General features: G+C 40.8%; 1 protein-coding gene across 3 annotated transcripts in view; it reads right to left on the minus strand.

The window, feature by feature from the left end:
* Positions 1-23,420, minus strand: part of TTYH3 (tweety family member 3) — a 45,610-nt gene that overhangs the window by 5,640 nt on the left and 16,550 nt on the right. Inside the window, exons 2-14 of one of the 3 annotated variants that reach the window (XM_053472172.1) lie at positions 22,771-22,940; positions 18,630-18,741; positions 17,616-17,836; positions 15,979-16,074; positions 12,903-12,975; positions 12,162-12,237; positions 9,191-9,246; positions 8,563-8,655; positions 8,175-8,267; positions 7,919-8,055; positions 4,849-5,022; positions 4,013-4,088; positions 1,600-1,701 (exon numbers count right to left, since the gene is read on the minus strand). In XM_053472172.1, the coding sequence (XP_053328147.1) occupies positions 1,621-1,701; positions 4,013-4,088; positions 4,849-5,022; positions 7,919-8,055; positions 8,175-8,267; positions 8,563-8,655; positions 9,191-9,246; positions 12,162-12,237; positions 12,903-12,975; positions 15,979-16,074; positions 17,616-17,836; positions 18,630-18,741; positions 22,771-22,940 (1,458 nt within the window). In that variant the 3' untranslated portion in view covers positions 1,600-1,620. The remainder of the gene's footprint in view (positions 1-1,599; positions 1,702-4,012; positions 4,089-4,848; positions 5,023-7,918; positions 8,056-8,174; positions 8,268-8,562; positions 8,656-9,190; positions 9,247-12,161; positions 12,238-12,902; positions 12,976-15,978; positions 16,075-17,615; positions 17,837-18,629; positions 18,742-22,770; positions 22,941-23,420) is intronic. The other 2 variants (XM_053472173.1, XM_053472174.1) reach the window with 2 other exon arrangements.

The following is a 23,420-nucleotide window of genomic DNA, read 5'->3' on the forward strand; positions in this document are numbered from 1 at the left end:
GCGTTTTAATGGCTCCCACAGGTCCCCCGATCTCTGAATCATCCTAAAATATAGGGGGAAGGAACGACAACTGGATCCATGAAAACAAAAGGGGAGAGTATGACAGGATGTCCACTGAATGATCATTGTTTTCTGCTAAATGGAGGTCAATGTGAAAACACCTGTGAAAGGGGAAGGAGAGAAAGAACAGCACAAATGTTTAAGGGACCAGAGTTATCTAGATGACATATAGACCACAGTAGCATTTGGCAAGCAGGTCCAAGCCCGGCGGTTCTCCATGCATACAAACGTGCAAGCGTATGACATGTTTGTGACACGTTAATCGGAGCCACGATGCAGAGTGTAAGCGAAGCGTGGTTAGCTGGGCAGCGGGACAAGCAAAGTCGGAGAGAGAGAAGACAATCCGGTGAGGAAGGTTAAATGAGGCTGAAGCTGGAGTGTTTAGAAGAGGCGTGTGGTTCTTGTGTAGGTCCGGCCAGACGGCTTTCATGCCGGTATCTCTTACATTGACCATGAAGTTGAGTAAGAAGCTTGGTTTTTATTACATCCCCTAATTCCACTTGTTTATTAAATGCATATAACATAACATGCTTATAGCCACACCGTCAAGATTTTTTCCCCAAGTTTTGTAAAAATGTATGGTCAACCCAAAGATGCCAAAACCTACAGTGAATACTCATGGATCTAACCCTAAAGAGAAAAGAACCCCTTATTCTCTCTGATTTTCCTTTTAGGCCACTGGAAATTTTCCAATATAGTCTGACAGGTCCCAGCACTACCACAAAAAGGGAAATATCACTGAAGCCAGCATCGTGAAAAATCACAGCAAAGAAGAAAAATATTATATGGCCTTTTATTCTTTTTTTTACGCAGGATGTAGGCTATGGACGCATATGACTTTTTTTTTTTTTAAACTGATATAGTGGTACCCAAACTATTTGTATTTTTAGGTGTTTATTCAAAGGAGCTGAAAATAAATCAAAGCTGCAATGATGAGGGTATGAATGGGGTTTGAACTTGACCGGGTCGATAGATTGAAGGGCAGAAACATTGGTAAATAGACTTCTTGCACATGCTCAGTAGCACCCCCAACCTGAGTGTGTCAGATAGCATACGTGTGATTGGCTGCTGCCACGCCCCCTGAATGGGAGGTCTTCTGAGCATGTGCGAGAAGTGTACTGTGATATGCTCCCTGCTTTGAGTAGAGGTAGCTGGGGGCGGAGTTAAATGAGACAGAAAAACTCCAATAAACCAAACAATGTCTGCACTAATTTGTATGCAAAATGGACCCACTTTTGCTTTTACTGTGGAAATGGGGCTGGGGGGCTCCTTTAAGCGGGAACGCACCGATTAGAGGGAAATCGTTTCACTCTTCATGCCAAACACCGGATATGTGACGATGTCCATAACGTATATAGCTGCTGGCATCGGTGGAGTCCATTTTGGGCCTCCATACTGAGTGTGAGCGGGTCTCGCTAGAAGAAATGTGTGTGGGGAAAAAAAAAACAAGGAGCTCGCCAGGGAGAAGGAGGAGAACAGTGCGGGGATTTAGGGTAGGACAAGGGTTGAGTGAGGGAAAGGAGGACCTTGTATCAGTACCTGTTCCAATAGCGGGCGCTGTTACCAGAACGTCCTTGCACTGTCCAAGGGTTTAAACTGCCAGCTCAAATGGCTGCTACTGTCCATGGCAGCCAAATACAACTGCGATGTAGCAGGAGAAAGAGAGAAAAAGAGAGTGGAGCCTGAACATGCATGAAACATGATACAGTGCAGCTGACACGCCACGGTGTATGTACGCCAACGTGTAAGTAAGAGGGGGAGAGCTATAAGTCTACAGGAATAGCCCTGGGTCAAGAAGGAAACATACGGGGGTTAGGGCTGACCGGGGGACCAAAAAAAAAAGAGTCAACAACACAAATAACAAATATCAGCCATATATTTACTGCTACATAGGAGTCGAAGAAATTTTTTTGCTGCTACAAGACCACAACACGTGGTCCAAGCATGACGGGTAATTATCACTTAACGTTGGCTGTGTCTTTAACCAATATAGTTATTTAATACCTATTTTTTTTTATTATTAATTATGGGAAGCCTTCAGAAACACCCTGGATGTCTCTGGCATGCATATGCATAAGTAATTCTTAAGTATGACTGCAATAATGCTGAATTTTGGGCTTCTTTCCCAAATACCCCTTACCCAAACCAAGACATTTGGGTTTTCATAACACGGAGCAAACATATTATCAATCGTCATACTTCGCAAGCAGACGTAGACCTTTAAGGCGAATGGTTGTTTGCTCGGAAAATTTCCAACATGGCATTCCCAGAATCTTTCCCCCCTTTCCATTATTGTTCATTTGGGGGAATGAAGGGCTGGAGCTTTAAATTTATTTACCACTACACAGTCAACATGTTTGAATATACAAACACGAAAAAAAGATTCCAAACCTTAAGAGAAAATGCGCAGCTTTAATGAAATATCTATTCGGCATGGTCTGCCCGTCCCATTAGCCGATGGCTGTAATGAGCAGATGCAATCGGGGATATCGGAATAATGACTTTTAATTAGTCAAGTCTCGCATGACCCTTCCCAATCTTCTCTCTAATGAGCAGCCTCTGGGGACACGGGGACGTGGCAGGGCCATCAGTCTTACAGACAACGTAGGCGCTTTCTGCAACGCTCATCCCGTGAAACTAGATTTTGACCCTCGAAATCAGAGGCATTATTTGGACGGCATAAATTACAATAATAAAAAAAAATAGTGCCTGCGTATCCCTCTACACCATAACTGCAGGAGACAGGAGTGGTTTTGTTGCTTCCATAACCAGCTGACGGCAGTAAAATCCCACGGCAAAGCATTCCGTGAACATTTAAAGCAGTAACAGTATTCCCATCTACTCCGCTTATTCTATTAACGCTGATGGGGGGGGCGTTAAAAATTCTCATTTGGAACTTACAAATTCTACATATAAAAACACAGAAAATCGCACAGCCATGGACACCAATGCTGTAATATGCCACAAACTGTTAAAATATATTATCAATATTAAGTATGCCGTCTCTTTAACCAAACTGTTGGGCAGAATAAACGCGTGGTATAGGTTTTTCCACGTTGTTAAGTCTTTTTGGCATAACTAGAAGTAAAACACACCACTTATTCATTTAAGAAGTCATATTATTTGGGTATATAATATTTCTGCCCAAGTGTCCCAGTTTGGAACCCAGGTTCCTTCCTTGATGTCCCTCTAAGAGCTCAGAATGTTTGCTGGGTAGGAGTGATGTCACAGTGTTCTACAGCCCTAAAAGTCACAATGTATATAATATGTTTAAATTGTACAACAAGTACATTATTCTTTAACGCTAGATACATAAAGACCAGGTCACAAAGTCACATAAGAAGTCAGTCTCAATGAAGTCCTGTCCACTAGCCACGAACCCTAAAACAAAAGCCTTTGGCCATTTCAAATGTCGAGAGTTATGATCATGTAACAAGAACTGATCTACAGACAGAACTTTCATACCAGTCAAAATTTGGTACGCATCCCAAAAACAAAAGTTTAGGAAACTAGGAGAAAGGGTATGTTCTTCTGACCAAGAATGACACTGTTCTCCAGTTTAAATGTTCCCCAACTTCTGGATACATGGGGCAGGTGGCACAGACGTGGGGGTCTCAGACAGCTATGCATGGGCTCGGTGGCAACACACAGCATTACATATAGACACGTGTGTGTATGTTGTTAAAACCAGCCACACATGTGCAGTCAACTGAGTTGTAGCTACTATATCCTAGGACCATGAATGATGTAGAGAAAGAGGAATACGCCAAAGGCAGAGTGCAATATCATACGTAAAAATAAGAAAGTCCGAGGGTATACAGACAGTTGGGTTACCCCCTTTTTTCTTTAATAACTTTGAGCAATCAGGGAAGAGAGGTTCCCATAGCCAGAAAGGTAGTAAAGATAAGATCAGCCATCGCAAACTAAGTCTGGTAAAGGGGTAAGAACTTACTGAAGGAGGTGGTGATTCACGGCCGATTAAAGGGGTGTTTTCACAGCGGGGGGTTTGAAAATTTGCATTCTGACTCCTGCAGATTAACAAAAAGGGGAAAAAACATATTAAGAATATGGACAAAATGGGTTGCTTAACAAACAGACTAGCATCCCTACAGGTGTCAGTTCGGCTCGATGGAGCCATACATTGCATCTCTAACTTTAGTTGGAAATGTAATTGCTAATACGGGACTCCGAGCCTGCTTGTAGCCCCCTACACAGAACCAGCCCTACGGCTTCTAGCTCCCTATGTGAACTACATCTTCAGTATGTACGCGTTTACAAACACAGCAGAGAATTGGTGCTACGTCCCGGGACAGCACACTAGGCAGCTGCCTATATCCCTTATACGAGGGGCTGGTCCTGTATTAAAAAACATTTCTACAACACATGGCATGTCTGAGAACACCAAGGGCTTTCTTTGAAGAGTATCTGTTGACTAAGGACATCCTATGGTGGGACCAGGGACCTCCCACGGTAGGACCAGGGACCTCCTATGATCCTACGATGTCTAAACTGACTCCAACTCAACTGCAGGAGATAAGAAGCCAAGGCCATCTAGGAAGTAAGCATGGCTCCTCGGCGCCATCACAATACACAAGGGGGTTGTGGCCCTTTGTTGGCTTTTTAGTTTTCGGGAATGGTGGCTTCTTCTAGAAGTGGCAGGAGGAGCCACTAATCTCCCGCGTGCAATGTAAACCCACTCATGTCCATCCCCTTCCCGAGATCGCGGGGTCCCCCAGGGACCGGTTAATACGCTAGCCCTTAGACTATGGTTCTCTGAAGGCTACTCACATGTACTCAGTCACAGGAGCGTTGCTGACAGTATGTGCAGCGGCTGGAATGCTAGTCTCACTACCATAGCTGCTCCCACAGCTGTACAGACTGGGCATGTGCACCCTGTACAGGTTATCATGGGTTTGGCGGTTGCCTGGGGTAGTGGTCTCTTCCTCTTCGTCATAATTGGCCCTGGTTGGAGGAAAGAAGTCAATGAGAAGGCCGCTGTTTTATACTTTTATGTCCCAAAAAATACAGGGCCTGTGTCGGAGCTGATGCTCAGCAGGTTGAGGACAGGCTTTTTATTTTTTTTTTTTTAGGACAACCTGGCAAGGGTTATGTTTGAAGCACATCTCTATGTAAAACACATACAAGCTTATAAAGGTTTATGTGCGATCTCCAAAACGGCGTAAGGGACATCCGTGAACAAACGAGGAGCCAAAGTCTACGACCTGGAATTCCTTTAGAAAATAATCTCTGACATGCGTCAATCATCTTGTACCCAGAGCTAATTAAAGCTGCTGTTCTACTTAGACAAAGCATTACTTGCACATTCTAGTATGCTTAGTAAATGAAGCTTAGCACATCTTAGTAAATGAAGCTTAGCACATCTTTCTCTGGCAACCTATCAGCGTCAGTTTTTAAGTCACATGACAATTAGGTGCTTCCAGCAAAAGCTATAAAGAAGGACACGTATTACACGATTAAAGAATGATTTCTGGGGAGGGTTTTTTGCTGCGAGTCACTGAGTTGAGCTACTCTCGAAGGACCTCACAGCAGGCGACAGTTCCAATCGGTCCTCCGGACTACACGGAGTCCAAAGAGAATTTTCAGAACCAATGACAGTCCTTAAATTTCAGTTTCCCCTTTAGTTTTAAAGGGGGAGCCACATGAAATAAAAAAAAAACATCTTCATTGGGCATAAAATCCAGCGCTGTATTTAGTACCATAGATCAGCACTGATTTTATTTCATTTTGTTCCATTAAACTTCCTTTATGTGCAGACCCGGAGGCGGCCTTTGCTGTCAGTCATGTGATATTTTATTTGTCAAACACCACACTGAGCTGATTGCTTTATGGCAATGCTAATGAAATCTGTGAGTCAGTGAGTCTGACTGGGTGATTAAGACCTAGTCACTCTATTGTTTACCACAAGACAGTAGGATAAGCCTAGGATAGACTTGGCTAACAGAGCTTGAACCCATATCAATGGCTAATATGCCAGGGTCTAAAATATTGTTTTAAATAGAAAAAAAAGTAATTCTCATTTAAGTCCTTAGGAGTCCTTGAGCCAAAAGTATGAGTATCCCATCTGCATCAGGAGCATCCACGCTGCTAAATAACAGGGGGGAGTCAAAGAGTGAAACAAAATGTTATTCTACCCCAGAATAAAGTAGAACCCCAAGTAAAAAATATAAAGCCTCAGCAAAAACACAACTTCTTTCAGGCTCCTTTGGACTAAGTTTGTTTCTTCTTCACTACAGAACTACAAGGCGGAGAGTGATATTCATGAAACCTGTAATTGAGCCTGGCTGATGTCATTGTATTCTTTCCTCTGATGGTCCTTAGTTTCTATGGCAACAACCTATCAGCTTCTGATTTTGTGTCACATGACAATTAAGCACTCCCTGAATAATTATGAATGAGGCAAAATCATTCACGGTCAAAGAATTATTTTTAGAAATGTTGTTTTTATGAAAGTGTTTCGTCGCAGAAAAGGTGGAACAAATCTTCAGAGCTACGCGTTATGGAGGGCACCTCTGTTCTTCGTGCAGGAGAAATCCTTCGGGTTTATCAGTGAAAATTAAAGGGACAGTTTAATGGCTCTGACACCATTTTTAATGAAGAATGCGAGTAATGTTGTGAATTGAATCATCCTATTTCAACTCAAGCTTTCACGAATAAACCCTAAAGCATGTATTAGAAACTAAACTACCGTGGAATAGATCGCTAAAATCATTATAATCCCAGAAGGCTGCGCAGCGCGTTGTGCTGCGTGGGTTAAACGCCTACAGCCTCATCGGGAAAACCTCTGTATGTGAGCCGAGCTATTCAGCTAGGAAACGCTCCTACGTGTGAATTTCACCTGATCGTGTAACCGTGTGAAACAAACCCGTGATTTCCCCCGCATTACTGCCTCGCAGACTCCCCAGATATGCACAGTGCAATAAAACAGAATTAAAATTTAACCTTTCGAGAGCAGAGGATAGATTACAATTGACTGTTGCAGAGGTGCAAGGCATACAAAGCAGGTGTGGAAATGTACATGTACTTCCAGAGAGCTTCCACCAGGTGGCAGTAGCGAGTTTTGGGTAATCGGAGTTATGTAGGTCCCGGGTAGTCCTCTCTGTTGTTGTCGGAGGATATTGAATGCGGTTTATAATAGTGAATTCTGTTATTCATGTGGCAGGGAAAGGCAGCTATCATACAAGTGCAAACATAATGTGGGTGTTTCAAAAAGAAACAGACAAAACCGTCATTTTGTATCACAGAAAGCGCTTTTTTTTCACAACACGCTCAGACTCTCACCACTGACTGTTACTTAAAGGGAATGTACCTTCTAGTGCATGACAAATGAGAAATCATGGACAAAAAGGTGAGAAAATTAAGGAAATGTATATTACCCCAGAAAAATAATATATATAAATAATATATAAATTGTAAATAATACAGGGAATGTGGACCTCAATAAAATGAATGGTTTTCCTATACACAGTTCAGACACACAGGGTTGTTCTCATATGTCTCCTTCATACTAGGTGTAAAGATTAAAGCTATAGGGAGGATTGGGTTAAAGTGATGGGATGGAGTGTTTCAGACACAGGGCGGCGCAAGATCCATGGGGCAGAAGACTATAGGAAGTAAAAATCAAATCAAGGTTAGGGTACAAAAAAAATAAAAAAATAAAAGAGGGTAAAATAAACAGGATTTTCAGTTACGCCTCCAATCTATTTTAGAACCTAGGTGTCTTATCAACACACGGCAGCTTTATGCACAGGTTTGTGAAATTTACAGATCATGTTGACAAGTAGGATCTGGTAGTGAATAAGCCTAGAATCAAATGCAATGTATCATAGATGCCACATACCTCCTTTGCTGCCAGGTGTGAGGAACACTGCATACAATGGAGCTGAACATCAGCGCGGTCACAAAGGAGAAGAGGACCAGGTAAATGAGCCCCTCGACTCCATCGTAGCAAAAGCCTGTGAGAGTCTGCACATAATCCTTGGGGCAAAAAAAGAAACATCCACCCTTAGTATTAACATCACAGAGGCGACTACTATGAAAGCCCAACCCTTACTGTTCATCATTCAAAAGCATGGCCGATAAACCCCAAAACTTACTAAGTGCAAACCCCGGCAGTCCACCAGCGCCGTTAAATGCTGTAAGTTGATCTCTGTGGAGTTAAGAACGCCTTGAATGCGAACGAGATAATCCTTAAGATAAAAAGGATAAGAGTTCAGTGAGATGGCAAGAGTTTTAGCTCGAATCAACATTTGGTTTCTTAAACATCATGGTTCTTTTCTGCAACGGCAACTACACCGCTAGCAAACGCGCAGGACATATGGTCGTATACATCCCTGCAACCACGCACATCGCAGGCATTTTTGTTTTGTCAAATATTTAACGGGTTCCAGCAAATTTGCCAACATCAAAATACTGTCCTCGGCAGGGACACAAGAAAAATCAGGAACCCATACTAGGGATTAGGTGGTTAACAGGTGGCCTTACCTTCGAGTTGGGGTACTCTTTCACAGCTGACCTCAAGAGATCCAGAACATCGTCTTGCATTTCCACCAATGCTTTGTGACCGGTAGACAACATCTTTGGGAGACACGCATACATTCACTTAGATTGGGAAAGCAATGGAACATTCTCCTACCCTGACAAGTGATTTAGCACAGAGCGTTCAGAGCGGTGTTATGACAAACCCTTGAGATAATGTAGCCTCAAGTGGAGGGAGTTTGGATTCTATGTCTGCCAACGCAGCCATGGCCATGTGCTGTGGCCACCTACCCATTTAAAGCCCTGTACTGGGCGATGCCCATACATACATGGCCAGTTAATTCAGGACTCTACACAGCCCAGAAGCAAGACTGTCCCAGTTTATGGTCCTCAGTGAAGAATGACTGGTCTTTCCTCAACCCTTCCCTACTCAAAAGCAAAACGCTTCTAAGGTCACGCACCTCCCATATCAAGCTTCCTTTCCATACGCACCCCTAAGGAGAATCATTTGGAATGCCGCTAAATATTCCTGATCATTAGCAATGTTAACAGACGCGACCCAATCTCTATAGTCCCGGAGCGTGGAATTGCTATCTGACTCTAACATTTGAAATATTGGTATTTTATTACATACCTGCTGGAAAGGGTTAATGGATCCAGTGTTACAGACCAGATAGTAGTTTAGAATGTCTGCAAAAACAATGAAAAACACGTTTCCGTTTCTCAGTGCCAACGGGCATCAATAAAAGTACAGATCGGTGGAAGATGGTTTGCATCGGGAAATATAGCAAGAAATGTCTCTACCTTGAATCAAGTTCTAAAATAAAGTAAAACTATGGAGAACTTTCACGGCACAGAAATTTCAAACTGTTTAAAAAATTAAAAGCTTCAATCCAAAATCATTTACATTTAGGGATTGGCGATGTTTGACTATAATTAAGAAGAAGCTGGAGCACTCATGGAATGAAACAAAGTAGCAGGTAGACAATAACAAAAAAAAGATTAAACAATTTTGGATTATTAAGGGTTTGAGGCTAGAATAAGTTAAAGTATCCACGTGCCAGGGTGAGTTTGTGGCCATAGGCTAGTAACTTTTTCAACTTGATGAGCATCCGTTATGTCAGCAGTTCCATTTTTACTACACCTCATTTTATCGCCTTGTTTTTATGCTTACTTTTCTATGTCAAAATGAAGTCAACACTAAATATTTCATGCATCTTACTTTGGCGCTGGGTAGACCACCTGATCATCATCCCCTTAGAATTGTCCCGGTATAACTTGTCTGTTGCCCAACCAAAGCCATTAAAACAGCAATTAGCAATAACAATATAATACTACTTCCTAGCTAACCAGGGATGGGCAATATAGTGGACCGCGCACCTCACACAGTCCATTACCATGCTGGCAGCTGGTGCAGAGGATGCAATCCTTCATATTTACTTATATTAGCTAATGGAAGTTAGAACCCTCACTGATAGGAACCATACATTATACAGGGCCAGCAAAAGGGAGCGGACTGGGACAGGGCCCGCAGCAGGAGGGGTCTGGGATGGGTCTTTATAATGTATAGGGGTCTCTATGATGAAACCAAGGACTTATTCAAGTTTGCGTCTTCACGTCACGAAAGTAACAGGCAGACTAGATGGGGTTAATGGGTCTGACATCAGATCAGACCCAATGTTCTCTTTATGAACTCATCAACTCACAAAAAAGAGACAAAAATACAATATTTTTCTTCTTCATATCTATTCTACCCATTTTCTCCCAAAGTACAAATTACTGGACTTGAGAGAAAGGCTCCGTCTCCCATGAGAATTTTATGATAGGCCGAAGACTTTGGTGAAGTATGAACTTGCATTTAACCCAATACTGATGCAGGCTTTGTTCCTCTAATCATTTATAAGAGAAAGCACTTAAATGCAGAAGCCTATCTTCGTGGTCAAGACACTTTTAGAAAAAGGGAACTGAAATTATTGCTGGAGCCCTTTTATTTTACAAGACTACCGAGTGAAAAAGAAGCATGTAAAGCCATCGCATGCACTTTAATGCATACGATAGCTGTGTGGACCCTTTAAATTCCCATATGATCCCTGTGAGCTCCCCTTAAATGCTCGTTTTGCAAACGCATGGGGGGATTCTGTAGAATCCTCCTCATTCCCAAACCTCACTTAATGATCATGGAGGACAGTTTTGCATCATGGCTGAAAATTCTGTATCGGGTGGGTGCTTTCTTTTTCGTTTTACTCGCGTTTTTCCATAGTAGAGGAGTCAGGGACATGGGACTGCCCCTTTAAAGTGGTTTTAGCACATAATTATCATTTACGTTCATTTAAACAGGGAATAGTAAAACATGAATTGTAACGTGTCATTGACACGGCGCTAGCACTTTGGAAGATGTGTCCATTAGCGGCCATGTGTTGGCAGATGGGACTACTTATAGGCCATTATGTAAAAGTAGCTGGATTATACTAATTTAATATAAGAAAGCACTTTCCGGACTTGATCACACCATATTGATTTCTTTTTTTTATTTTTTAACTCTTTTGAGTGCGACACAAAATTAACTAACATGACCCGGTATTAAAACCGTATTACAAAGACGGACGTAAATAATATTGGGGTCTTTTTCCTATTGTAGGTCTCCTTGCTCCAGCTTTAATGGATGTGTCACCTTTAACCGAGCAGAAATTAAGCATTCGATTGAATCTGTGTTACTTTAGGGTCAAGCAGCAGCTGCGGACTACGAGTGGAGTTATTCTATGGGGAGAATAAAGTGTATGTTGCGGATGCGGGAAGCTCAATCTTAGTCTTTCTTCTTTTTGATGGCACAGAATCCTTAATCCTTAAACCGGCCATTTATCAACTCATAAACGGGTAATACTTTGATGTATGGAATGTAGTGAGCAGAGACTAATCCTTCGATCAACTTTTAACCCTTGATTTACAGAATGATTATGAAGATGATGTCAGCTACAAAAAAAAATCTTCAAATGAGAAGAAAGACCCAAGTGTCAGGAAAAAAAAAAGCACGGAGATATCACTCGCTCCGCTGTAAACGGCAAATAGTCGTTTAAGGGCATCTGGCTTTTAATGACAGAGGCAGAATTGGATTATCGGTAATAAAGGAGACGGATATCGCTGTGCTGGTCTGTTTAGCCGAAGGTGGTATCTTTTTTTTCAGCCTGCGTAGAATAAGATATAGTCACATACATTTCCAGGAACTTAGAGGTCTCGACGTGTCCATCTTAAGTGCCTGAAATAGACTCCTGGGTCATCTCATCTGAAGAAGAGACCTCTCAGTTCCCGAATGCTTAGTGACCCAATAAAAGGCAACAACTTCGACTAAGAACACCAAGGTAATTAGGAGTAAGAAGTGTTGGCCACATGTCCCAATATATATTATATATATATATACATATACACATATACACACACACACTACATATGAACCTGGTATTTCACTTTATTCTTCTTAATCCAGTCTGTGCTAGATTGTAAACTCAGAAGAGCAGGACCCCCTTCCCCTGTATATTTAATATTTATTTAAAGAGTTTAGTGAAGGAACGTTAACGTAATAGATTTATAGTCATTTTTTTTTTAAATACCTGCACTGAGCACAGAATTCTCTTCTATCACTTTGGAGACAAAGGAATCGGGATTTACACAAAAGTCACTGGACCCCTTAAGGAGGAAAGAAAGAAATCAATTGTAAAAAAAAAAAAAACCCTTCAGTAAATGTCATGTATGAGACAATCTTCTAGTCTTAATATAGAACAAGTCCGGCATGCGAAAAGTATCTGTCACTCAAAACCGCAACACGCAAAACGGCTCCAGTATTTGTGCTAGGATTTATTATTGTATGAGACGTATGTACAACGGACACTCCGGCCATCATATGCATTTTAATGAATACAATAGCTGGGAGGTCCCCTTAAATGTACATGGTGTCTCCCTTGCAAGAATCTCCCCATGTGCATTTGCCCCTCAGTCCCCCCCGCATTTGCTTCTTTGCCTGTCCCCCAGCCAATCGGCGGCAAGAACCATCAGAGCATGCAACAGGTGGGGAGCTGCAGCTTCTACCTAAGACAGTATGGCCCTTACAAAGACTGGGATTATTTTCCCTGTTTTCTAATAAAAACTAGAATTCACCAATATTATTATTGTTGACTAGACAAGATAAGGACCCACAGGAAAAATAAACACCCACAAGGTCCTTTAGATACTAAGTGGTGCTTCGTAATCTATCTTCTTAAATTATTTATCGTCTGACTTTTAGCAGAAAGTTCATAAATTAAGAATGAAGTCAGGTCCTTACAGTAAATTAAAGCAAAAATATTGATACTTGCCACGGAAACGGCCAGCTCCAGACCCATGGATGCCCAGCTTATGATCAGGGCAAGTACTCCGAGTAAACAGACCCTGCAACATAAGAAGAGTTGGGTTAACGGAAGTCGGGAAGAGACACTGAGTTTATAAAAATTATCAGCTTGCTTATTTACTCTGCTTCAGCTCTCCTTGGGGATGATTCCCTGAGGACCATGTTCAAGTAAGCGATGAAGCCCCCCCCGTTAATGTTTTTTATTTTTTCATCATATGAATAATAGGATCATCTGTTTAGGAGGATGTGCCAATAAAAACTGCACCGGAGGAGCTGGTAATCTTGCTATGGTCATTCAGGTTGCCAATTTGTTGGCCCTTGGATGCAACACTTGGGTTCTCCACTCAGCTGAAGTCTTAAAGAAACAAGGAACCTCACAGATATCCAGCTCATCCGTCAGCATCTATAACCGGCTAAGATGATGCTGGGAATTCTCAAGGTGATAGTCTACTGAAGTCGTTTAAGTAACTCTAGCAGGTGGAGCCCCCTAGTAACATTTGTACTGGATCCCTCTGTGGTTTGGACCCGATAGGGTTAATTCATAAGGAATTGTGGAGTCCATGTTTTCTCTTGAGGTGCTACAGAGATGAGGTGAAAAACCTGACACTCCAGTACAGTCAACAGGAGCCCTGCTCAGCCAAAAATGACATTTCTTTATGGAAGCTGGTGGACAGCGACGTCAGCTGAGTTCCTCGCATTTTTTACATGTAGCTATAAAGATTTTTTATATAAAGCGAACAGAATTAAATTTTCATCACTTTTTTCCATCAACAGAGGACGCCTTTTGGAATAAAGTCACGGGATATATATTGGGGTGAACACGTCCTACTATCTGCCGTTAACCTTTCTTCCATCTAATTACTTTGACGCAGACCCTTGAGCCTCAGAGAAGGCCGGAATAAAACGAGTAAAAGATTGGAAAGTTCTAAAACAATGAAGTTCCGATCTGTTTCTAATTTATTTCCATATGACGGAAAGTAGAAAGGAAAACATTTAAAACGTTATCAAAAATAGAAACCATGTCTTCTTCACTGAATGACGCATGTGAAAAGAACGGTCTACATTGAAGACCTGGAATGTTTCAAAGTAACAATTCTAGCCTGGCATGTGTTCGATATTATTCATGCATCTGATGTTTTTCCATGATATTAAATGCAAATTAATATACCAGTAATCACTCGCAAGTCGTTGACTCTTTGGGACCTAATCGTTTGATCCAGGGTAATTTTGACAGTTTGTACCAACAGAACCGATAAACGCACAAGTGAGTAGACCAATGGCCAATGTGATATCATATCTTCCAATACTTGGAGAAGAACCACAACACCTACTTCGTTAAGCACCAATTGTAACGATGAAACGACTGGTAGGTCCGTAAATATGTCATTCTTAATTAGATTTGTTGGTGTGGCAATCAGAGCAACGGAATGCATGTTTTTAATGAGCTGTCATACTATTAGAATCTTAAGCAAAAGTAGGTCCTGATTAAATACATCGGTTTACAGGAGGACAACCTCTTTTCTTGTTAGAAAGTCTACATTGTGATTCACCGTTCTCCTCGTGTGAACTGGAAGAGGCTGCTACGGAGGCAGCAAAAGATTAAACAAAAGAGTGAGGGAGCTTCAAAGCACAGCAACGCTGCCTCTGAATTAGTAATGAGAATTACAGAGTTTCAAGAGCTGAAAGCCAAGAGAAAGCCCAAAAGCTGAGGACCCGCGGGACTGCCGGGAAATCCTGCTCAACCAAGACAACAGATTAAGAGAGAAACAGGTGGAGAAGTGAATCCGTCTGACTCCTGGGCTGTAAAAACATTTCTTCGGTGCAGCTGCAGAGCTGGGGGTGGCATGAAAGCCAGTAGGGGGTCTCAGCTGGCCCATTTTTTCCTAATACCTATATGATTTTCTAATTTGTTTCTCACCCCACTAGTTCCCTCTTGTGATTCACAGCTCAATGTAGTTTGTTGCGTGAAGAATGTTTTAATTTTAAGAAGAGACCTCTGATGTCCCCAAACCTTCTGTAAATTTACACATTTTTCTATGTTGGTCCAATAAAAAATATCACATTCGACTAAGACACATCTTCTCTTGGACCAACACGGGACTATCCAATAACCTCCTGATGCGTTTCCCATAAGGCACCTTTATATAATCACCATTTTGTCAGTAATTTGGAAACCTTGCTAAACTGGATACACAAAGTCTATGTGATCAAAAAAGCAAAATATATAAAAAAAAAATAAAAAATAAAGTATCACTACATACGGCTGATTTTTCAGGGTTTGTTGGATATTACGCAATGTCCTGTTTTCCGAATTTATACATTTTGTATCGTCTGCACATTTTATTTTATGTGTTCAATGCTGTAAATGTAAGTCATGTGTCACTTGCGTGCATCTTTGCGATCTGGTATTGCTAAACCTCTTAAAAGAAGTTTGTTCGAATGAAACTTGAAAACTATACCCTCAAAAAATAAGAACGATTGTATCTGATGTAAAATGTTACTAGACAGAAGTTCTTATCTTTGAAGATGTACCCCTATTATCTCTGCTCTAACATGTCCCATCTCCGCTGGAACACTGTGGCTTGCATCAGACTTTGAACCTTTTGATCATTGTAGAAGTTGGAAATCTAGGGACTGCTCCTTTAAATGTGGTGGTCAAGATGACGTTAAGAGCGTGCTTATTCTTTTGTTGTAAATGTATGTTAAAGCCACTGAGACTCCCATAGCTAATAAAATCCCTTCCCGTGAAAACGTTAGAAACCTATGACTCCAAGGAATTAGAAAGAAACATTTCTGGCACTAAAACGGCAACCCAGCTAGCTTGTATAACCATGGCAACGGGCGATTTGCAAAAAAAAAAAAAAAAAAAAAATCTGCAAATCTCGTTTTACTGCCAAAAGACCAGCAAGTGGGCCGTTCCGAGACCTTCTGGCAATGTTCTTCCATGGGTTAACAATCCAGATCTTTTTTCCTGTCTTGTTGGCAAAATGTCAAGAATTTCTAAATTAATAGGATGTAAGAATGAGGAATTGTAGACGACTTACCCCACAAGGATGGCTTTGGAATTACGGATCAGGCCAAACAGCACCAACAGGCATATGAGGACATGGAAAAGCAGCAGTCCCAAGTACCCCAACCACCTACAGAACGAAAAGAGGAATCTTGTTACCAAATAGCCTTATAAGCCAAGGGGTTTTGGTTAAATTAAAATATACTGCAGGCCAATTAGTTTTTTTTTTATATTATTAAATTATTTCATGCATTTAAAGACCTCTCTGGACTCGAGTGAGGAAACAGATGGGATGGAGAGATAAAACGCTTTAAGGAACTCTATCTGAACAAAAAAAAAACCTGATATAAAAATGTTCTAATCTGTTTCTACAACGTAAGGGGTGTGAATGGAAATTCTGATATGTAGGTATCTGACCTACTGAGTCAACTAGTTTTGTTTATTACTTTACTTGCAAGTAATTATCTCCCAATCCTTTAAGGGTCTTTTTCTGTTGGGTTTTTTTTTTTTTTTATTAGTGTTAAATAAAAGTTATATTTTATTTGATTTTCTTTAGGACTGTCCCGCTTTCAGTTTTTCCAATAAAAAGCCTATGTATGAAAAACAAGTACAAAAGCCCAGCAGGAGAGAAAGCTGCTACGGTTGCTGCAGTTCACTCATGGGAATTTGGGATTTACTTCTAGAACTCGACAGAAACCTATAAAAAATATTTAGCTTTCCATGGGGCTTAAGGCTTTTTAAAAATTGTATTAGCTTGTAGCAGCGTTTCCCTGGGTCCACGCCAGACACAAGACGTATCATAAAAGAAATAGAATGATAGGTCGCTCTGGCCAACGTTTTCCACTTTCACAGCAACATTCTTCGTAAACTGGGGGAAAAAAAGGTTTTCTGGTTTTGTTTTAAAGGGAAACGAGAATCCAAAATGAAGTCACGTTTATTAAATTGAATAACATTTCATTTTCACATGGCTTTTAGAAGAAAACGAGAAAGATACAGTAGAAAGTAGGGGAGCAGGAAGGGTTGGCGTGGGTAACCAGCCTGATAAAAAATTGGTGTGAGAAGTGGGATTCACCGATCCGGTAAAAAAAGGGAGATGCTCATATATTATTATTATTAATCTATCCCACAATTTAAGCCTTGCTAAAATTGTCCGAAGGTTTTTCATATAAAGTTAAAGATGAGAGGACACAAAAAAATAATCAATTAAGAGCTGTTCTTTTATTTAGGGTGGGGGGTCATCTTGGCTAAATCCTTTTTTTGCTATTTCTCTTGGCTTTAAAATATGGCCACTTTTGGTGAACGGCAGTATGATTTAGGAAGCTTGTATCGTTGAAAACAACCAAATAACCAGGCGAGTTTCATCAAACGCAAGAAATATATAAGACTACGCAGATATTTGGCGATGAGCTATTATCAGAGTTAAAGAGCTACGGAGTAAAGAGTGTCCTCACAACGCTGAATAATCTCTCCGTGTGGGCCGTACAGCAATTGGCGCCATCGCAAGGAACAGACACAACATTTGGCAGGCCTTCCCAACTTTGGATTCAGAACCGTGGTTTACAATTCATAAAATGTACAATTTTCCTGCTCCAGCACACACACGAAAACATTGGCTCCTATCGCACGGTAGTCTAAGTGAATATTTACAGAGCGGAAAGTAGATCAGCTTACCGGTACCAATCATACAGATCTATGCGGGCTGCCAGATCATCCAACGAGAGATCCGAATTTTTCCAGAAGGGGATCTCTGAGGTTTGTTGAACCAGAGTGTACAAGAGACCCTGGAGTTTCTGAACAATATGAAGGTAATCGGTCTGTTTTGTAAACATGGATTCCAGTTCTAGTAGACTCGGATCCACCGTTTGGTTCAGAGCTACTGTTGTATCCAAGACCTGGAAAGCATTGGCGCAATGGGTTAACAGATTAAAATGGGAACGGATTTAAAGAGGAACGATCATCTTCACAGCTTTCATCTTAACTAAATTATTTTACCAACATTATATATTTATATAGCTTGAGCTTTTTTTCGGTGACGTTGAGTAGAGGACTTTCTTTTGATGGACGCAAATGGTGGCAAAATGTGGCCAGACTAGAATGATCTCATCTACCTCCTGTCCTGCGGGTTTCTAATACATATCTAGTGCTTATTTTATAATAATTATGTTAATACGATTATATGAGTTTATTTAATGCGCTGCGAAATTTAAAATACCGGGAAAGTGACAAATCGATCCACTTTAGGGTTTGACGAGAAACCAATAAGTTGGTTACTGGCCATGGGCGGCTTGCAGCTTTCTAGTTTGGGGGGGGGATGCACATTTTTATTACACATCTGGGATACACAGGGATACATTATATGTATTTTCTAATTTCGAATGTAGACATAATTTCTGTTTGTTATGGCAGAAGGTTACGAAGAGGATAGTAGATAAATGGAACAGCCTCCCAGAAGAAGCATCGGAGGCTAATGGGCTCCTGAATCTTAAACGAGACCAAGGACTGAGTTTAAGGTTTGAGTCTTTACATCAGGATGGGCCTAGACGGGCCGAATAGGTCTGACCTGCGGGTAAATTTGATGTTTCTGTGTACGGTGTTACTCTATTAGAATACAGAACGCTCAGGATTGTGAAGCCGTTATTAATAATAATAAAAAAATCATCTCTTTTTTTTTTTTTTGCTACCGACCCGATCTTGGATTCCAGCCACGGTGCGGTTAACATGTCTGAGCGAATATGTCACTCTGTGGATGCCATCGCTAGTCTCCCCGTTGCCATAGAAACCAACAGCAATGCCAGCACTGCAAGAGGATAAAAATAACAAGAGAAGGATTAGAATTTTTATCGCTATTTATTTATTTTTTTACATGATTCTAAGAAAACACCAGACCTCATAATCCTTTCTCAAAAATCATTAATCGCATCAAAATAAAGCTGTATCAAGATATTCTTGTATATCATAAACAGTAGTTATTGGCTACAATTTTGATACATCTGCCCTAGCGATAGGGGTGGGAGAAGGGGGAGGGGGCAAAAACAGTATGAAGGTAAGAATTAAAATATATAATAGTTTCCAGTCTCCAAAGAAGGGATTTATTAAAAAAAAAAACAAAAAAAAATAAAAAAAAATAACAATATTAAAACTATACCCCACCAGTGTGTCCAATCAGGGGGGGGGGTGAGAATGCCCTCCAATATTTAAAATAAAAATAAAAAAAAAAGCGGGGAGCATCAACAGACACATAAAATTCAAAAATAAATTGAATTTTTTTAAAAAAAAAATCTAATTCAAATTTAATTCAACAAAATCAGTCGTTTTTTTGGTCCCTCCGGCTTCCATGTCAGAGGTTACCTGAACACTCCAAGCAACTAGTTTGGGAAGTGTTGGGTGATTGCTGGTCAACACACAAGGTTAGCGAGTGCCCGGTTAATGTTATATATAATATATGCTGTATAATCCCCAAATTCCCATGGGATTGTTCTTGGAAAAAGCCTTTAACCCTTTGCGTGTCTGAAGTTAGCAAACAATCACGCAAAATGATGCATTATGCCTTCACAGTTTCAGGTTTTGTGTGAAGCCAAGTAGAGGACACCCTTCCTTTCCAGCAGGCATTCATCTCCTGATCATAAAACAGACCCTCTATTACACACAGCAGCGAGGCCGATATTCCAGGCCTCTCAAGATGTAAAACATGCCATAAATTAGCGTGAGAGGCCGATACAGCAGATGACCTACATCTTGAATGGATTGCACATGTGTAATTGCAGAACCGCATGAGCGCAAGCCCCACCGCGGCACGTTTTCGCAATGGCGATGGCTCACGGGCACTTTATATACTATTATTACTGGGAGCTTTATGTTCACGGCCAACGGGCGGCTAGCACATCAACGTAGCGTGCCTTCAAAACCTCACATTCGGAAATGATGCCTTCTGCAGAAAGGAAATTAACAAGAATGGAGAACGAGAGAATTATTAAAGGCTCCATCAGATAATACTGAGCAGGGCTCGTGTCTTTGATCTCGTTCTTCGTTCATTCTTTCGCTGTTACATTACGTCATTGGTATAGTTCCTGGGTGAATACGAGTAAAACGCTGCTCATTCTGGGATGCTTGCCCAATTAGATTATCAAACAGACTCCTGATGGAGGCTCTAAGTAATGTACTCCTGCATGATACCGATGGAATATTTGTAGTAATTGAGTGGAAATAGGCGTGTGAAAGGGGTTAATAGCTCTGCAGAGTGTTTCATACAGAAATATCCTGCGGAGGACAGGGAGGCTCGGATGACTCCTATGTTATATTATATTAAATATACATATTTTTTTAAAAAATGGCTCTTTATGATACAAGTTTTTATTTATTAATAAATGAATTATAAATAAAATAATAAATATAAATAAAATATATTTTTTTCTACATTTTTAGATCAGCTACATAATTTATGCCTCAGGCACACAAAATCTTAGAACTAATTACATTGATACAGTTTATTAACCCCTAAGCAACCCCACTGGGGGAAAAAACTTTGCGGCAGAGAAAAGTGTTGACTTAACACAGAATATTTTATATTAATAGACTAACGGCGCTGACTTCATATTACATTAGAGGAGTTCTCAACGGAAGGCGTTTCATTCTTAGAGGAATCTCACGAGAGGTGTTAATTTGGTTGTCTAATTACGAGTTTATCCTTCTGTAACTGAGGAAAAATTCTATTTCTAGATGAGGGAACAGCCTCTAGCGGGTTCCGATATATTCAAGATTCTCAATGGGAAGCCATACATCGACGCGAGCCTCTGATCTCTATGCAGTAAATCACAGGCCGTCCGATGGTATGGATGGTAAATCCCACTATAGGTAGGGGATATCTTTTCACCTATACACTGTACAACTAAAAAAACAAGACATTTTAATGTATTTCAGCGTTTTTTGTAGTACGGACAAGAACTGGGTTTTGTCGTACATTGTTCGGATAAACTTTTTTTATCCCCAGATCTGGAGGGTCACCATTCAAACACCACACCGAGCTGGCTCTTTGCGGCGATGCTAATGAAGTCCTGCCTTACCCAACACCCTAAAGCGGTTTACAAAGAGTTCCCTTTCTAATTCATCGAGAGAAACCTACTCCATAAATACGATAGCTTAGGGGTTATGTACCCCGTCACGGTGCTCACCGCTACCTTAGTCCCTAACTCATTCCCGTTGGTCAAATGGTCATGACCATTAAATGCTAATAACCAGAATATCCCACCTCCCCTCCATAGATCAACATTGATTTCAAGTCTCTCAATAACAGCACAACCACAAGAAACATACTGGAATTTGTCAAATTGTTGTGTTGCCTCAAGATCCATCACTATGGGGGGGGGGAGAATCCACTGAATGGCAATTTATCTTAAGATAAATTGGAACGGCTCAAAAAAAGATCATGAAATAGGACAGTACCATATATAACCCAGAAGGAAAATGTATATTCTGTACGCTTACGTTCTTAAAATACCCTCCCTACTACAATGGTAATCATATGGTACAGGGAACCCGCAATCACTGCCGGGCTTCATAAATGATTAGTCCAATATGTCCGCTTTGCGAGGGTTTGCAAGCATTCACATGATTTCCCTAGAGTAAAGATCTGAAATAAATAGCATTCTGTCTTTAAGTTAACCACTTAGGCACCAGGGTGTTAAGGGATCTAGCAGGGAGAGTTACGAAAAATCCAGTTTGATTTTGTTTGGTGTTGGTGTCAGCTGTGGGATTTTTTTTTTTTTTAATTTTTATTTATTTATTTTTCCTATTTTCACCACCGGAACAAATATTTAACAATGACCTCCTACCAAGGTACAAAGGTATAAAGCCCATGGAGATAAAAACCTGCATTTTCAACAGGTAGCACTCCTGTGTTTAATTTTTGCACTATTCAAGTTAAATGCTCTTTTTGCAAATAAGCATTTTGCCAGCTATCCAAATTGCATAAAATATACGTTAATTTACTGACCTGCACAAGGCAATAGTAAAAAAAAAATAAAATAATAAAGTTAACCTTTAAACCTTAAATTTCAAATTCCAAAGTTTATCACATACCTGAAATCTTTTGCCAGACAAAAATTGGTCATAGTACAGTTTTTTAACCCAAGGGAAGAATCCATTGCTTTTGCTCATTATTCAGACTTTTGAATCTAGGGCTCTTTCAAGTGAGATGAATTTATTGTTAAGGGGTATCACCCAGCATTAAAAAAAGACACTATTGGGGATTTAACCATTTACCCCAGAGTAACAAATCCCAGAAGAAGAACTTTTAACTGAAGAGAAGGGAGAAAGACCCACAGCGCGTTATAATTTTCTAAAAAAACACACAGGCAGTGCCCAAAACAGAGAGGCCGCTGGGTTTATTCTCTAAGATGGGTTTCTCTGGGAGGTTGAGAAGAAAAAATGATCTTGCTGACTTCCGCAGGTGTTAAGAAGTTCAATTTTTAGAAGGATTCTCCTGTTAGCGGGGCTGAGCGGACCCTATATAAACGCACATTAAAATCAATGAGAAGACTGTGAAGGAGCCTTCTCACCTTGTGTATGCATTATTCAAGGCCAACTCAACCCTCCTTAGCTAGGAGTAGTCCTTCACAATGCATAGTTAAATATTCAAGCTGCAATGTTCCACCTGAACTCACGGTTGAGTGAACAAACCTATTAACATTCCTTGAAAGACTCTGGGTTTGACCCGGAGTCTCCAGCAGAAGGCCTGCTTTCTCTGATCTCTGGGTCAAGTTTCAACTTTCTCCGGGAAGCAGGGGATCACCTTCCAGGCAATGAGATCCAATAAAACATAGACTCTTACCTGCAAACTAAAGTAGCAACGATGACACACCAGGCAGTACAGCAACAATCCGCATTTGTGTTTTCTTCTGTTTTCCGATGACGGCAGCAGAACCAAAACGAATAGAAGAGCAGGAACAAGAGGTCCAGAGCGAGGCAGGAGAGCGCAACACAGCCCAGAAGCATGAGAGACTGAAAGAGAGACAAAATCACGTCACGCATAAGGTGTCTACGTCAGCAACGGGCTCATCAACAACCATTGTTAGTGGTAAGAAGGAAAAATACAAGAAAGGAAATATCATCACATTCTCTAATACGTGTAAACAGTTCCACAAAAAGATGAGCCCCCAGGAATATCCATAGAACAGGATTATACCTGGTCTTATACAGTATAATCTAAGAAACATAAAACACTCTTACTTTAGAGTCTGTCACACAGCCATCCCAAAAAGAGACGGTGTCTCCTGAATAGGAACATTTGGGAGGTAAGAGGACATGTTCGGTTCATTGATATACTTCTAGACCTCGGGTCAAAATTTTTCCGGTAAGGAAGGTGTTAAATAAGCGTGAGATATATTTGCAATAAAAGTGGGTGGATATGATTAGCCGCTATTTACTAAAACCATATGCGATAACACCTATGACGCTTTTCCCGTAGGCAGCACTGAGAAC

This window comes from Spea bombifrons, chromosome 7 (assembly GCF_027358695.1).
Source record: "Spea bombifrons isolate aSpeBom1 chromosome 7, aSpeBom1.2.pri, whole genome shotgun sequence".
In the NCBI taxonomy this organism is placed as follows: Eukaryota; Metazoa; Chordata; class Amphibia; order Anura; family Pelobatidae; genus Spea; species Spea bombifrons.